General features: G+C 55.2%; 2 protein-coding genes across 11 annotated transcripts in view; one reads left to right on the forward strand and one right to left on the reverse strand.

Moving 5' to 3' along the window:
- The window catches only part of PAX6 (paired box 6), a 28919-nt gene that overhangs the window by 11925 nt on the left and 727 nt on the right, over window positions 1-16267 (reverse strand). The window contains exons 1-7 of one of the 10 annotated variants that reach the window (XM_063711057.1): window positions 11149-11167; window positions 9891-10078; window positions 5900-5976; window positions 5454-5514; window positions 1750-1880; window positions 920-961; window positions 610-825 (exon numbers count right to left, since the gene is read on the reverse strand). In XM_063711057.1, the coding sequence (XP_063567127.1) occupies window positions 610-825; window positions 920-961; window positions 1750-1880; window positions 5454-5463 (399 nt within the window). In that variant the 5' untranslated portion in view covers window positions 5464-5514; window positions 5900-5976; window positions 9891-10078; window positions 11149-11167. Of the gene's footprint in view, window positions 1-278; window positions 575-609; window positions 826-919; window positions 962-1749; window positions 1881-2630; window positions 2774-2998; window positions 3129-5453; window positions 5515-5899; window positions 5977-9890; window positions 10079-10177; window positions 10376-11148; window positions 11168-16267 lie in introns of those variants that run through there. The other 9 variants (XM_019036874.4, XM_019036873.4, XM_031015752.3 and 6 more) reach the window with 9 other exon arrangements.
- LOC109028876 (uncharacterized) overlaps window positions 15547-16267 on the forward strand; it is a 70466-nt gene continuing 69745 nt past the window's right edge. The window contains exon 1 of the mRNA XM_055356459.2: window positions 15547-15684. Coding sequence (XP_055212434.2) covers window positions 15547-15684 — 138 coding nt within the window. The remainder of the gene's footprint in view (window positions 15685-16267) is intronic.

The raw sequence follows: 16267 nt of genomic DNA on the forward strand, positions 1-16267 counted from the left end.
ACCCGTTAAAAAGCTCCCAGCCACCCCGGGACAGTGGGTGGATTTGCAGATACACCGTGGAAAAAATGATAGCTATCACTTTGGGCATGGAAATTTAGTTGGATAGAGAATTGGGGGGAGGGGGTCCTTCACCATTGCTTGGTGTCTCTGGTGACCTAACTCACACGGTTGCTTTGCTTTGTTAAAAGACTGCCCGAAAATAAAAACTATTTCGACTTGGTGTAAAGCTTTCTTTCATTATATTGTTTAATGTTAGGATGGAAATGGATGTGTGACACCTGAAAGAAAGTTCTGGCAGGTGGATTAGGACGAAGTTACAATCTGGTTCTCATTTTCCTTCTTCATTCAAGTGCCTTTCCCTGGTGCCTCCGCCCTCTGTTTTGCAGCATGCAAATGAAGTGAATGACTCCCCACACTTGACTCCCATTTTCCAGACAGTCAAAGAAAAGTCAGGGCATTCCTCTCTGTTCCCCCAGGTACAAAGGAGACAAATGTGGAGCAGGGAGAGGACACAGACTAAGAGACAGTGGAGAGAGAGGGTGGGAGGAGGTAAAGAGGAGAGAGCATTGGGCTTAGGGCAGGGAGGGCAGATGTTCTCAATGAACTTACACTTGGTATGTTATCGTTGGTACAGACCCCCTCGGACAATAATCTGTCTCGGATTTCCCAAGCAAAGATGGACGGGCACTCCCGCTTATACTGGGCTATTTTGCTTACAACTTCTGGAGTCGCTACTCTCGGTTTACTACCACCGATTGCCCTGGGTCTGATGGAGCCAGTCTCGTAATACCTGCCCAGAATTTTACTCACACATCCGTTGGACACCTGCATAGGGGAAGTGGACAGAAAACCACATTATTAATAATTTCAAGACAAAAATAAAATTGTTTAAGTATGCATTAAACAATGACAAGCTTACGTTTTGATTGTCCAGCACTTGGACTTTTGCATCTGCATGGGTCTATAACACAAAAATATACCTTCAATGGTACGAGAACTTACTGTAGAGAGCTTTTTTCTTAAAATTACATTTGTAGCCCTAAAAACTACAAATATGATGATACTTTCAAACAATTTGAACTAAAAAACGAATTTAAAAGCTTTTTTTAAAAAAAAACTTTTCTTAAACACTGCCTGAAGATGCATCAAAACGAAGTAGATAAATTTATTTTTGTGCTGACCTTGCTTAAAGTGGCGTTATGTTTAAAGAACAAAGGTAAAAAATAAACTGATTTTTTTACTTCTTCTTCTTTAAAAAATACTCAGTTGAGTGAATATGAGTTAGGGAGGAGTAAATAGCATTTGCCTTTTAAAATCAATATATATTATTCATAAACATGAAGAATAAACAAATACCTCAAAAGCTGAGGTAAGCATGGGCTGGGGAGAGCAGAATGAAATTATGCTGGTTTATATAACTCAGCTTATTACAGTTCATAAACTGTTCCCACAATGAATGTCTTTACCAAATAAAAAGAGAAAGACTTTTTAAAAAAAATCCGCACACAATATTTTTCTGAAGCAGATGGGTTATCTTATGTAACTGACCCAGGTTGAAAGAGATAGGGAAGGATGGTGGAAGGAGAGGGGAAAGTGGGAAGGCAGGGGAGTGGGTGGGGGGACTGGGGACTGGGGTGGGTGAGGGTGGGGGGGTCCATAATTAGCATCGTTTACAGTAAGAAATGAAGAGAGGGCGTTGAGAGTGGAGGGCCGCGGGGGCGGCGAGTGGGGCGGCGCCGGGAGGATCACCTGCAGAATTCGGGAAATGTCGCACGGCCGGGCCCCGCTGTGAGCTAGCTCTACAATCTTCTGCCGGGTGGAGTCCGGCAGTGGCCGCCCGTTGACAAAGACACCACCGAGCTGATTCACTCCGCTGTGACCTGAGGAAAGGGAGAGGAGAGGAAAGGGGAAAAGAAGAGAGGAGAGCAGAGTGAAGAGGAAGAAGAGGGAGAAGAAGGAAGAGGAAGATGAGGGAGAACAAGAACAGAAAGGAGAGGAGGAAGGGGAGGAGGAAGAAGGAGAGGAGGAGGAGACAACCACAATGCATCCTCATTCCCCTGCCAACCTGTGCCAGCCTCGGCGATCAGTTCCCTGCTATCGATCAAATAAAGGACAACAGGACCACCAGCCATGCCAGACATCGGGCAGCCCAGTCCCAAGCAACCGTGCCCCTGCCCACTGTACTGCAGCAGCAACACAGAGTCAGACACATGCCAAGGAACAAGTACACATGGACCTCACTACAGCCATAACCCCAGCAGTGTCCCCAGCCCACTGCCCCTCTTCATAAACACTGCAGCCAGCCTCTGAACCCACAAAGCGCTAAGAACCGGCTCTATAAATCTCCCAGAGATCCCCTCTGAGTGTCACCGCAAACCATGGGTTCTACAGATCCCACACTGAACCTTCAAGGTCTCTGCAGTGTTGGGACAGTGATAGCAAACCTTACAGCCCTTGAGTGCTCCCTTAGACGCTAAAATCCAGAAATGTTTCCATCACCGTCCAAACTGGCCAAGGCCTGGCGCAAGCATCGAGTTGGGTTTTGTTTGGTTAGAATAGAAGAAGGAAGAGGAGAGAACAACCAGAGCAGCCAGTCTGTGGCTGGCGAACCCCAGTCCAGGTTTCCGCACCTCCAGTGCAGACGTGAGAGTCAGAACCCGGGCTCGGCTTCAGCCACAGACAAGTCCGGCCACCGCAAGTAAGGCTTAGAGCCGGGAGTCGGTTCGCACCAGCCACTGCTCGCTTTATTTCCGCCGCTGAACTCCGCCCTCCCCTTAGCCAAGGATAGATATTAGCAAAAATCAAAAACAGAAAAGAAAAAGACCACATCATAGTGTTCCCCATCCCTCCTTTATCTTTGTATCTCACAGCCTCATCCCTGTGGTCCAACCTTAGAGAATAGGGAGAGGGAGTTAGCCCCTCTTTGTAGTCCTCCTCCCCAAAAACCACAGACACACAAAGCCAATTGCCAATTTCCACTTCCTTAAAAATCTCCAACCTGCAGCCCCGACTTAGAGAGCAGCCCTCCCAGGAAAAGACGTGGCTCCCTGTTCAGTTCTCCTCTCCTCTCCTCTCTTCTCCTTGGAGCCTACTGATAAATTGACTCCAGGAGCCTGAGCTTCTTAGCAATAAATAAGCTCCAAATATAGAAGAGGGGGGAAAATATGATGAGCCTCTCTGACATTTGTCTTTAAAATAAAACTAGCTGCACGTCAAGTTTGAGCTTAATTTCTGGAAATAGGCGGAAGTCGCTCCGGATCATGCATGGAAGGCTAATTGAAAAGATCAGTCGGGGCGCTTGTGGCAGCCTTGTCACTTTGTGACAGTGCTCCGCTCCGGGAAATTGCATCGTCACGACAAACGGGACCGTGATAAAACGACCCTTTCCGTCCTTATTTGTAGATCACTCAGACGAGATTGAACTGCACTTGTTTCCCCTTCGAGGGGAGCCGCGTTTTCAGGGTAGCCGAAGGCTTGGGGCTGAGGGGGGGCCCTCACCGAGGCGCGGGTGGGGGCCGGAGCCTCAACTCGATGAGAAGTGACAGGCGTTTGGGGGATCTGGGCTCCGGCCGGCCGGGACCAGCGCAAGCAGGGACTTTGCGGGGACACCGCTTCTCCAACAGAGCAAGGCCTGGCCCACGTTTCCGGTTTCTCCTAACTTCCTTTTATTGCCTTCCTTTGCTTCGCAAGTTCCATCTACCCCTCCAGCTACAGAGCCCCACCTCTAGGCACAGGGAGCTTCCCGGAAAAAGAAAGGCTGTCCCAGAAAGAGACCGAGAGAGACTTTCCAAACTTCGAGCATAGCCACGGCAATTCCCAGTCTGCTAATGCCAAGGCGGGCGCGTGAGGCCGCCTAAATCTAGACCTCCCTCCTCACTCATTTCAAAAAATAACAACGTGCCAGCCACCTCCGCAGCTACCGCCGGCTGGTGCTTGCCCAGGAGACGCCAGGGCCAGAGCGCCACTCCCAGCATCGAAATGGCAGAGAGAAAGCGCAGCTCCAAATTCCCCTTCAGAGGTTAAGCCTCAATCATTGTGTCCCTTCCCTAGGGACTGCTGGCGCTCTCGCCCACTGGCGATGATTATGCGCCTAGAACTCGACCGCGAAGCAACTAATGGGAAAACATATGGTGTCAATTTGGATGCTCCGCGCCTCGCGCACACCCGGGAACGAGCGGCACAAAGCCCTGCGGGCCGGCCCGCGACCCCGCGCCCCTCGGGGCCTGCCAGCCGGGCCGCAGCGACAAACGCTCAGGGCTGCGCGCCCTGGCTGGGGCCCGCCCGAGAGACAGCCTGCGGCTGGGGAGTCTGAGCTCCAAGGGGAGAGCCCAGCCGCCGAAGGCGAGCCTACCGGCCAAGCCCTGGGGTCCGGCAGGTTCTGCACAACTACTCCCGCAAAGCTCGCCACCTTTGTGCCCCTTCCTCAGCTACGTGCTTACCAGCCCCGGAAGCACCAGGGGGCGACCGGCGTTTCCAGAACAGATGGATAAGGTGCTGGGGACCCTTCTTAAGCCTTTGTGGTTCGGCCAGGGCAGGCTGCTAGAAGACCCGGGCCTTTCCACACTTCGAGTTCAGTTGAGCCCTGACGCCGTGTGCCTCAACCGTAACCTCAAACCGGGCCTGGTTTCGCTGGGCCTCCAGGCTCCCAGGTCGGAGCTCTAGACTAGCCCTGCCGCGTACCAGCACCCACCACGAACAGGAAGGTGGGTGGGACCCCACGGGGTCTGGGCAGAGGATAGCAGGGAGGTACAAGGGCCATAAGTATCAAAAGCGCTCTGGGCCTGGGACTATCAGGACCCAAGCAATTGCAGTTGTCAGGGCAGGGATTTTCCAATTCCTGGGCACCTCCTTACCAGACCCAGTAAACCGTGCTCTCTCCCGCGCCCTGTAACAGCGAGTTTACCACCCCTACCCTGCTGCAGGCCTGGGGGCTCCTCTCCCCATCCCTTCTAGGCCCGTAGGTGGGGTGAGGAGGGGAGGAGCTGCCCTGAGAGTGACTTGGGGAGAGAAGCCCCCAACCCCGCCGGGTTGGTGGAGACTTTCAGTCTTGGCTAAGCCCAAAGGGGCCTCCTTCTCGCGCAACTAGGAGAAGACTTCGCCCCGCCCTGATCAGCCCAGCCCCTCTCTCCGGGGTCAGAGCCCGGGCAGGGGCGGGAGGGGGTGTGAGTTACAGGATTTGGGGGGGATGGGGTTTCTCTACCGCAGCTTCGAAAACTCGGGCGGGCTGTTCTTAAGGGCCCAGCCCCTGCTTCTCCAGTATTGAGAAGAGCCAAGCAAACGCCCTCCCCTCCCGGGCTGCCGGGCGCGGAGAGGGGAGCAGCCGCCGCAGGTCCCCGGGCCTCAGTCGGTCGGCGGCCGGGCCAGCGCGGGCGTCGCGAGCCCCTGTGTCCTCCCCTGACCCTCGGGTCCGCGCACCCCGAGCCCGAAGTCCCAGAAAGACCAGAGGCACTTACTGTTCTGCATGCTGGCTCTGGCTGGGGGCCGCGGGATTCCACGGGGCTCGAATATGGGGCTCTGTTAGCAAGAAAATAGGAGTTAATCCCCGGGCAGCTGCATCAGGTAGGCCTGAACTCCCAACCGAGGTGGACCTGGGGCTAGGACAGGAGAATCTCCGTTCTTTAGGAATTGATCCACTCAACCGCTTGGGGCGATCTGAGGGTCACCCAGCTCTGCCCTGCAGTGCATACAAAATCTACCCTTTGGGGCTTGAAACAAAGTACTGGAATATCCCCAATCTGTTTCCCCTACATTCTTTAGCAGTTAACCCTTTAATCAGTAGAAGCGATGCCCCAATTTTGATTTTTTTTTTCTATCTGAACTATAGTGAAGAAGCATACTGAAATAGTTTGTTTTGACTGTTTGTGGGTTTTGAGCCCAAAGCAGCCACCACAGAACTTGCCTGAAATCTCGGATGTCTGTCCACTCTCACAATAAAAGGCCTCACACATCTGCGCGCCCCTAGTTAAAGTCTTCCCCCTAAGACAAAACAGAAGGAGAGAAAGGTATATCAAGCTGTGGTTCAACAGCATACGTCCATGGGCTCTCTGAGCCTCACTCTCAGGAAAAACACATGCATCTAGGGCTCAGTCAAACTGTCATCAAACTCTAAGTCCCAGCATTACACCCACATTTTCAGCGGCGTCTGCCACAGAAGTCTCCATCCTTTAAAAGAGGCTGCTCTGGTCTGGCTTGGGAGAATTGGAAAATCTAGCAAGTTCGGATCCCACTTTGCAAAAAATATAAAGAACCAGGAAAAGGGGAAGGGGGAAACAGGAGGAACAGTGGAGTAAGGAGTAGAGGCCAAGAGCTGAGGTTGAGGGGGTGTGAGGGGAGAGGAATACCTGAAGTTTGGAGACCAGGGGAAGGGAACCTTGGAACTTCCTGGTGCCGGAGAGCATAGGCTGGAGCAGTTTGGGAGGGCTGCAGGGCCATACTCCCTCCTTCCTTAAGGAATTTCACAAGACCCCCAGAACCCAACACTCTGCTTACCCTTTATCTTCTACTCCTCTCCCTACACCAAAAAAACTTCCCAATGGCCCCCTCTCCACCTACCTCGCAGCTTTCTGGGACTTTGAAGGGGGCAAGCCCAACTTTTTATCCCAAACCTCACTTATTGTGATTAACTTCTCTTTTGGCATTTAGATCTTCACCCCTTTAACTGTACTGTGACACACCCTGTCTACCTCGCCTCACTGCTTTAAAAAGTACGAACAGGAGGGGGTGAGCGTGGTCGACAAAGCCGACAGACGGCAAACAATGGCTTCTATTCTCCAGCTTTCCTCGAACCCAAGGAGCAAAACCGAGTCTCCCTAACCAGCAACACAGCTTCCAACCAAATGTACCAACAACCCACCAACTCACAAAGGCAACAGAGGGACGCTTCTAGCTTCATAAGCCCTGACCCAGTGCAGGGTTCCCCGAGGCTGCTCCCGTACGAACACCTCCCTACCTTTCCCAAAGAAAAAAAAAAAAAGTCTTTTGGGTGAGTGGAGAAAATAGAAAAGTAATTTCTTGTTGTAAATATCTGGAGGTAATTGTGTTACTGGTGTGAGTTGTTAGGGGCTGTAAAAAGATACAACGGCACCGTGGGGAGCTCAATTGGGAAGAGAGAGTTACAATAAAGAGCCCATTCAAGAGGTCTGCCCCCCAAAAAGAGGTAAAATAACAAAACAGTCACAGCATCATTTCTCTCTGTTTTTTTTAAAATGCGTTATTTTTTTCTGTTTTACCTATGGTGATTATTGATCTGCCTGCCTGCAAGCAAAGAATTTCAAGAAGCACATTTTACTCTACAAGGCCATTCCTGGTCTACTTTTTAACTACTTGGTAGACAGCTTAAATCCATAAAAATAAACCGAAAATGAGGACTTTTTCTCAGCATTGGGTAAATACTGGCCACAGCAGACGGTTACTAGTTACCCTTATCTAGGTTGGCTCTCCAATGCTTCCTTCCTGTCTCTCAGTCCCGGCACCCATAGCCATGCCCTGGACAGGCAAAATCTCCAACTCTAATGCAAAATACCCCACCCCAACAAATGCAGGACCCTGAAGCGGCAAAGGAGTACTAGGTGGGGAGATGGGGAATGGAATTCCCCTAGGAGGGGTAAAACTTCCAGAACTCCACTTTGTAACCCACGCTGTGCACAATCACAACAGAATGCTCCCATCCTGGCTTGTAACTTCTTGATACCATTTTTTTTTTTAAATTCAGTAGCTGAGCACAAAGAGGCCTCGTTGATTAGTTTTCAAAGCAGCTGGGAAGGTGGTAGTATTTCAAATTCCAGTTCTGCTCCATTCCCACTTCCCGCTCGCTAAGAAGCTATCTAATTACTTAAGTAAACGTGAATACTAAGTGCAGAAGCAACCCGGGAAGTGGGGCACATCGACACCCGGAAGCAGTCCTGTGCACCAGAGAGGTCAGACCCCCAACTGCAGCCTGAGCCCCCCAGCTCAGCCCGAGGCTCTGTACGGCCTCGTTGGGGCCATAGAACCACATCCTGAACGAAGGAGTCTCCAGACATTTTGGAGTCGCCCCGGCCTTGGACCACAAAAGAGTGGTCACTGCCCCCACCTCTCTGTCCCCAACACAAGCCTCAGTTTTCAAATGCTGTTCTTTTTTTAATTACTTAATTCTCAAATTCCATCCCCAAACTCTTTAACTGGGGTAAAGGGGAGAGCTCTCGGTCCTCCCGCCCCCAGCCAAAAGAGTAATTAGCAATTAAGATGACAAAGTTTTACTCTCTAGGGCCAAATAAGATAACAACTAATCAAACTGCCTTCAGACGTTTGCAAAGGTCACTGGCTATAAAAAATGTAATGTCAACCGCAACAACTATTATTTCTCTTCAGTAAACTCGCCAGGCTTTCAAGCTCTTTGCCTTTCATTTCATTTTCTGCTCCCAGCCGCTTCTAAAACCTTCCCAAGTTCGAGTTAAACGTCCAAAATGGCTTAGAGAGCTTGGGAGAGTATAAGAAAAATAAAAAGGAAGAAAGAAAGAAACCACGTTCACTTTGTTTTTAAACTTTCTAGAAATCGCTCATGAATGAAGAGCCAGGTTTTAGCACTCGAAAAAGAAAGCATTTCCACTTGAAATTCAACTCCATTTCCCCCAATTACACTTGCTAAAATTCAGGGCTATTATGGCGCAGGGAGACTGAGAAAATCTGCACAAGGAAAGAGGCAACAACTTTATGAACTTTGAAAAGACACTTTTCCTCCTGGGATCTTAGAATCGAAAGCTCTCAAATTACTCCGACTAATTAGCCGGGAGAAGTGATCAGACTAGGGGGAAGGCCAATGCTTTCATACAGATTTATTCTCAAGGCCTTACTAAGAAAAACATAAGGGGATTCGGAGTAAAACAAACAAAAAAGCAAACCACCTCTGCACCTCAAAACTTGCTGAAATCCCAACACCTGGTGCGACTGGATCAGAGGAAAACAAGGAAAAATACCCACCAAGCGCAGGGGGCCGGAGGACAGGGAAGAGCCCCAGCCTCCGCCCGCAGGGCAAGGGAGATGAGAGTCGGGGGAAGCCTGGGGAGCAGAGAGTTTTCAAGTTCCGAGCTCAGCGCTCCAGTGGAGTTGGGGGCAAGAGCCCGGGGGCTGGATGGAAGCTGACAGTCCTCCCGCTCGGCTCTGAGCTCCCTCGGAGCGCGCGTTCCACCGCCTTGGCCTGGTGGCTTCCTTCCCGGCTCGCGCTAGCTCTCTCTTCCCTCTACCTCCAGCGTGCGGCTGCCTTGCCGACTGACTCCACTCGGGCTGGTGGCGGGCGCGGTGCCCCCCTCGGCGCTCGAGTGCCGGCTGACTCTTCTGCGCCGGAGCCCAGTGCGGCACAAAGCCCGAGGGCCGGCGGGCGGGCGGAGACGCGGCGAGCAGGTTCCCTCGGCGCTCCCTCGGCGAGTCCTCGGAGCGCCCGCTCTCTGCGCGCTCGCTGGGCCTCGGGCTGGACAAAGCAGCCGGCAGCGGTTGCTCTCTGCGGCCGTTCCAGGGCCTTGGGCACCACAGAGCCTCTTCGTCTTTTCCCGCGGGTCGGGAGCATTGGGCGACGCTGGGGCTAGAAGCTGCGGCTGCTGTCGCGCCTGGAGTCTCCCTTCTTCCCGCGAGCTCAGCCCGCGCTGGCGCTGGCGCTGGCGCTGGCGCTGGGTCTGAGCTGGCGGCCCGCCCCGAGCCCTGCGCCGCTCCCGCTCGCAGGCGGTCGCCCTCCGACGCGGGCTTTCGCTGGAAGTAGAAAGTTTGGGCTCCTGCGTGGAAACTTCTCCGGCCCAACTCTCCCGGCGTAGCAGTGGGGGAGGGGACCGGCGAGAGGGGAGGAAGGAAGGGGGGAGGAAGGGGGAGACCTGTCTGAATATTGAAATAAAAATAAAGCGAGAAGAAAGAAGCGGACTCACCTTTATGAGGCATCCTTTCTGGTTGTCACAGCTTCTGTCAAGAGTTTTGTTTGGTTGGGGTTTTTTGTGCTGCTGTTGTTGCTTGAAGACCACAATGGTTTGAAATGACGGTGTTTTAAAGGAGTTGCTGGTGAGAGTTTTCTCCACGGATGTTGCTGGGTTGGTGTGTGAGAGCAATTCTCAGATTCCTGGGAAGGAGACAGAGATTGACAATAAAATGGGCTGTCAGCGGCTGGAGAGTGAGAGATAAAGAGTGTGGGTGAGGGAAGTGGCTGCAGCCAGCACACCTATGCTGATTGGTGATGGCTCAAGTGTGTTAATGTGTGTGTGCCGGCGCCCGGCCTCGCCTCCACCGCTCCTCACTGGCCCATTAGCGAAGCCTGACCTCTGTCATCATCCTCCAGCAAAACACTTCCTCCTGCGCCTGAACCAGAGCGGGAAATGAGGCCGAGCCACGGTTCGCTTTTCAAACCCACTAATCACTCCGCAACATGCAAATGCACCGCTCGCTCTCACACAAAATATTGCTTTATGCAAAGCAGCGCCGGGGCCTCGCGCCAGCCGATTGGATGCTCCCTCTCCCCGCCTGGTGCAATTGGTCCGTTTGTTTGAATATGAATACACTTGTTTTCGGCTCCGCCGGTGGGTCCCGGCTCCTCTCCCCGGCGCAGGGCCCCCGAGCCCGGGCTCTGGCGCTCGCCTGCATCTCCCCGCTCCGCGCACGCCGAAATTCGGCGCGGCCCGCCCTGCTGCCGCGAACTTGAGCGGTCAAGTGAAGGTTTCTGGGTTGGGGGTCGCGCCCCCACTCCCCCTAAGCTGGACTCGGGACTCCCAGCCCTCGGAGGGCGCAAGTTTCTGCGCTGTCCTTTCTTGCCAACTCCAGGACAGCGTGGCCTGCCGCCCCGCCCCCGCCCACCCCCACCCCATCCCAGCCCGGGCCCCAAGACACAGAGCACAGCGGCGGCCGCACCCCAGCCCACCTGGCCCCTTGGAAGAAGAGGAAAGGGGCGGGAGCGTCACTGGGTCCTGGCAGCTCCATTCCAGCTGCGGAGGCCGCGGCGAAGCCTAGGCCGAGAGGAGGTTGCCGGGCCGAGAACTAAACGAGGCCAGAGGCCTCCCCAGCCCAAGCCTCCAGGGCCTGTCCAAATCCTCCACCCCGCTCTCCCGGCCCTTTCTTCTCTCCTTTCGGAAGCCGCGGTGCGCAGCGGAGCAGAGGCACAGCTCTGGCTGGAGAGGCCCGAGTAAACACGCCACTTACTTTGTGTACAGAGGGTTCTTGTGAAAAGCCCTGAAGAGTCCTCACCAAACACTCACCAACTTCTCCCACGTGCCATTTGTTGACTAAGTGCGGCTGCTTTTCGCAGCGCCCGAGAGGAGGGGAAGCCAGGGGAGATAAGAGGGGAGGGGGAGTGGAAGCCTGGGTGGGGGGGCGGATGACCAATGCTGGGAGAGACTCTCTGTGTGTGTGTGTGTGTGTGTGTGTGTGTGTGTGTGTGTGTGTGTGTCCCACTGGCGATGTCGGTATGTCAGCGTGTGTCGTGTGTGCCACCGGTCATCTGTGTGTGGTGCGTGTGTCTCCGCACCACGACTCCCTCTCCTGGGTCTGCTCAGTCCACGGAGGCAGCTCCCCTTCAGCTGTTGCCAGAAAACCGGGGAGGAAAGTAAGTAAATGGCTTTTCTCTTCTGACCACACACCAGAAGTCCATTTGTTGAATGCCGCACGATTAGGACACACCTCAGTACACTCCAAAGGCGCCCCTCGGAGCCTGCAGTTAAGGTGACAGGAGAGCGAGCGGCTGCCTGGTCCTGCGCTGTCCCGAGCTCTCTCGGCGGCTTCGGGCCATGGAGCCGGGAAGGAGAAGGAAGGCCTGGGCTGCTGTACACACCCCAGGACAGGGCGAGGGGGAATAGGGCTGAAGAGCTGAGGCAGGGAGGCTGAAATGAAGCCGCCGAAGGGTACGCTAGACTCTTCTTGACTTAGGGAAAGTGCTGAAAGTCAGAGCTCATCAATAAAATCTGCGCGACCTGAACTCGCTGCTGACAGGCCGCGTCGCCGCAGCCCCTGGCAGCCGGGACAGTGAGGACGCTGCAAGCCGCCCTGGGCCGCCGGGCCACGTGTGGGCCTCACCCTCTCGTTCCTGCCTGGGACCCAGCAGCCCTGCGACCAAGGAGCCCGGGCAGGGCTCCCGGGAAGCAAAGGCCTCCCCGGCCCCAGCCAGAGGTGGGGTCGCATAACCCTCTCCCCTCCCCGGGCTGGGGAGGGCTGCCGGCTCTAACCCTTCCCCGGGAGCTCGCAGCGCCGGGGGGAAACCTGGGTCAGAGGCGAAGGAGGTGGCGCTGGGTGTCCAGGTCCGCGGCCTCCTGGGCGAGGTTTCATTTCGCAGGAGCGCGACTTTCGGAGGATGCCGGCAAGTGGGGCCGCGGCCCTGAGTCCCAGACCAGCGAAAGTCGGCTTTCTCTTTCTCTCTCCTTTTACTTTCCAAGCGAGCATTAAAGAAGCTTGGACTCAAGACTCAAGTCCGCTGTGCATGAGCGAGGGACTTGCGGGGGGGCGGGGGGGGGCGGTCAGTGATTCTGTCCGAACTGGAGGCGTGTATCATTTTTACAACCTCTCAATTAGCGACCGAGTGGATTAGCACCTTCTTAAGCTTTGCCTCGGAAAGAAGCAGCCGTAATCTTGTTGCTATTTCCCCCCAGGGCACTGGCTCTTTGAATCAGCTCCTTCTCCCACCCCTCCAACCCCCATCTCGCTGCGGAGAAAAGTTTTAACAAAAAATCAGAAAAGGCAAGGAGCGAGGAGTGAATGCCACTGACGTCATTGGGTGGGGAAGGGGGCTCCGGGAAAGACTCCTGGAAACTCCTCCGCACAAACAAAAAACAAAAAGGACTTGGCTGCTTCCCATGTGTCAATATTTGGGGAGGGGAGTTCAACCCCAGAATGAAGCCCAGTTTTCAAAGTTTAAGGAGAGAGGGGTGAAAGTGAGATTTCCTCGTTCTCTCTGGACTGGTCTCAAGGAAGGTGGGGGTGCTGTTCTGCCTGGTGGGGAGCCTCACTCCCTCTGCCAAGTACCGGCTCTGGGGGCGACGCGGCCTAGGGGTGTGGGGGCCGAGACTGAGGTGCGGGCGCGGTTGCCAGAGGTGTGTACAAAACCGAGACAACTCGCAGGTCGCCATTTTAATTGCGGCTACCAACACGCCCGAGGCCCACTTGCTGCCCTCCAAGACGCGGGGGGGCGGCGGGGATTGCGCTTTAGGTTCTGTCTCCTTTCCCCGCCTCTCCACAGGCCCCGGTTCCCCCCTACCCTCCGCCCCCTGTGGCCAGAGGGAGGACCTCTCAGGCCGGCGGGTGCGTTCCCGCGGGGGCCGCCGGGGTCGTCCCACCCGGTAGCGGGGCTGTCTGCCTGGAGGGAGTCCCGCTGGGGGACCGTGGCTCGCCAGAGCCTGCCCAGAGCTTCTAGCCAGTATTGATGCGTCAACATGAGGTGAGGCAAGCATCTCACCCGCACCGATCCCTGGCATTCCCCTGTGCCCACCCCATCAGGCCTTCGGGGAGGCAAAGAAGTGCCCACTTCTGGGGGAAAGTGCCTCCAGCTCCCAGCTTCAGAACCGAGAGCCTCCCATCCGGAGTTCTGACAGTTCTGACACCTCCAAACTCTCTCTTTCCCCGGTCAAGCAGAGGCGCAGCGCCGGCGCGCTGGAAAGGGTGAAGACTGGCATTTTTTGGAGAAGGAAAGTCTTGGCAGACACCTGCGTCACTTTGTAGTGCCCCAAACGTCTCTCTTTTTGCAGACCCTGGAAAGGTGGGATCCCTTGTCCGCGGAGCTGGCAAACGGGTCCAGTGAGCCCTGAAGGCAAAGGCTCCCATCCCGGCCGCCCAGTCCCTGGTGCCTCCCCCCCTTCCAGGCCTTTGTCCCTCTCCTTTCTCCAGCAACCTGCCGGTTCCCGCTAACCCGGCAGCCTCGCCGAGCCCAGAGCCTAGAAAAGCCAAGAAGATCCCAGAGCCGCCCCGTGGCACCTTCAGGCTGTGGCCACTGCTCGGCTTGGGGGGAAGCCGCGGTGCCCTCGCCCTTCCTCGCCTCCTGCCAAATGGCCGGTGCTAGGGGCTCCCTGGGTTCAGTCCTCAGTCCTCTTCCATTCGCTCTGGGAGGCCAGCCTGTCTCTCTCTCTCTCTCTCTCTCTCTCTCTGTCTGTCTGTCTGTCTTCTCCCTGCCCACCCCCAAAATACCTTTAAAATAACATTGTCTAGTGGAGTCTCCCAGCAAAGGGATTCCTAGCAGCCCAGCGGGTCAGACTCCCAAGGCTTTGCCTCCCAGTCCCTCCATGCTGTTGTTCAGATAGGAGTTAGGTTTAAAACTCCTGACATGTAGGACAACTGAAATCAGCGGCACTCTCCGATTTTTGCAAATAGGGTTCCTAGAAAAGTTTGCTTTCCATTTCATCACCCTGTGACGATCCCCCCATCTCTCTTTTCCCTGTAACCTCTGCCCCCAAGAGGCAAGAGTTCAGCTTCAAAGGAAAAGCAAGCAAGTCAAGGCCACCTCAGTCCCTTCTCCCTGGATATCCCCTCTCTAAACCGCTGCCTATTCTAAAGGCCAACGACCCGGTCCTGCGATTTGTCCCGTTGTAGACCTGGGAACAGGCAGGCGGGAACTGGGGGCTTTACTGGGGGATTTGAGGCTGGGGAGGAGGAGGGAGCAAATGTCATGGCTGGCTCGCTCAAGCATCCAGGGAACCGGAGCTAAGCGCATCCTGACGGGCTTTTAAAATGACATTGATTAGGACAAGCTGTTCCCAACCCCAGTAAGAGTTAATCTGCCTGTTAATCAAGGCACTAAGGGGCTCAATGCGAGTTTTATTAGCGACAGGAGAACAGAGGCGGCAGCCAGGGATCAAAAGCCGGGATACCATATATTTGTCAGCGCTATCTCCAAAAAAAAAAAAAGTATTTTCAATTTGAAAACAATTCGGCGCTTTTCGTCACTTCCTAACCCAGTCTCACAGAGGGTGACTTCCAAACCTGGCTAGCGGGGAAAACCGCTGCCCGGGGGACAGAGGGGCTGACAGGAACTGCGGGTTGGCTCAGCCGAATGCGGCCGGGGAGAATTTAAGAATTCTCAGCCCGCGCGGCCCGATGCCTCTGATTCCTCACGAGAGGAAAGGGAATGAAAAATGAAGCAACAAATGACACCACCCAGGCTGGCAGCCCTCGTTCCCCGACAGACCCCGCTCCTCAGGCCCGGCTCTGGCGCCGGGTGGCGTCCAGCCCCTGCACGCGCGGCGCGGCCCGCGGGAAAGTTTGTGCAGCGAGAGTGACTGTCCTTCCGCCTCGCGCGCGCTGCCCCCTTCTGCCCCGGAGGGGCGTTGGGTTCCCTTCGGTTTTCCTTTCCAATTCTAAAATAAATAAATAAACTCCGGGCCCTGGGGAAATCTGAATAGTAATTCCAGTCATCCAAATTCTATGAGAAGGTCTGAGGAAAAAAAGACAAGCCTATCACGGGCGCCCTCCGATCACGAAGGGCACGGGCATGAGAAGGCGACAGAGGAGGTCCTCGGCTCGCCCTGGGCGCGGAGCGAGGACTCTGGTCAGAGGTAATTATGTCACCGCGTTTTCTCGCCGTGACAGCCGAATAAACACGATCTCCAATAAACATCTCTAATGAGGGAGGAGGCCCGAGGATGGCTGGGTTTGATTTATGACTGGAGGAGAAGGTCCACTTCCCACTGCGAAGCAGGCAACCTGCTCGCCGCCCAGCTCCAGGGAGAGGAACCCGCGGAGGAGAGGATCCCGGCCCAGGTAAGGCGTGCGGCCGGACTGCCACTGCGCTCGTCCCCCGTTTCCAGGTGAGGTGAGCAGGGGGCGGCCACCTCTCGGAGTCGGGCGGAGGTCCCAACACCTGTCACAGGTGACTGAGCTCCGAAGGTGCTCCCAGAAGACCTAGAAAGGGGGCGCAGGAGCGCGAGTGGGAGTGGGGGTTGGGGGCTAGCCGGGGCCTGGCCCAGAGGCCGCCCCAAACTCCCGGGCGGGGTTCTTGGGTGCCCCGCCTAAGCCGGCCTGGGCGTCTCCAGCTGCTTTTAGGGCCGGGCTCCCAGGACTTTCGCTCGGCTGAACCACAAGTTAGTCTAAGTTTGGGTCGTCCCTTCCCTGACTCACTAGGGGACACTTCCGGGCTCCGGCTCCGGCCCTCCAGGGGCCGCAGGGTGGTGGGCGCTGCTCTTTCCCGGGCTTGGCGGCCCGGCTCCCATGGCGCCCGCGCGCTTCCCGCCGAGGCAGCCAGCTCAGCGCCCGCAGTAACCGGAGCCCGCGTTCTAGCTCAGTGAGAATCGCTAATTATTAGGTCTTCCGAAGTGAAGCTCAAATCACACGCTGGGGGCTTTAC

The sequence above is a fragment of the Gorilla gorilla genome, chromosome 9 (genome assembly GCF_029281585.2).
Source record: "Gorilla gorilla gorilla isolate KB3781 chromosome 9, NHGRI_mGorGor1-v2.1_pri, whole genome shotgun sequence".
In the NCBI taxonomy this organism is placed as follows: domain Eukaryota; kingdom Metazoa; phylum Chordata; class Mammalia; order Primates; family Hominidae; genus Gorilla; species Gorilla gorilla.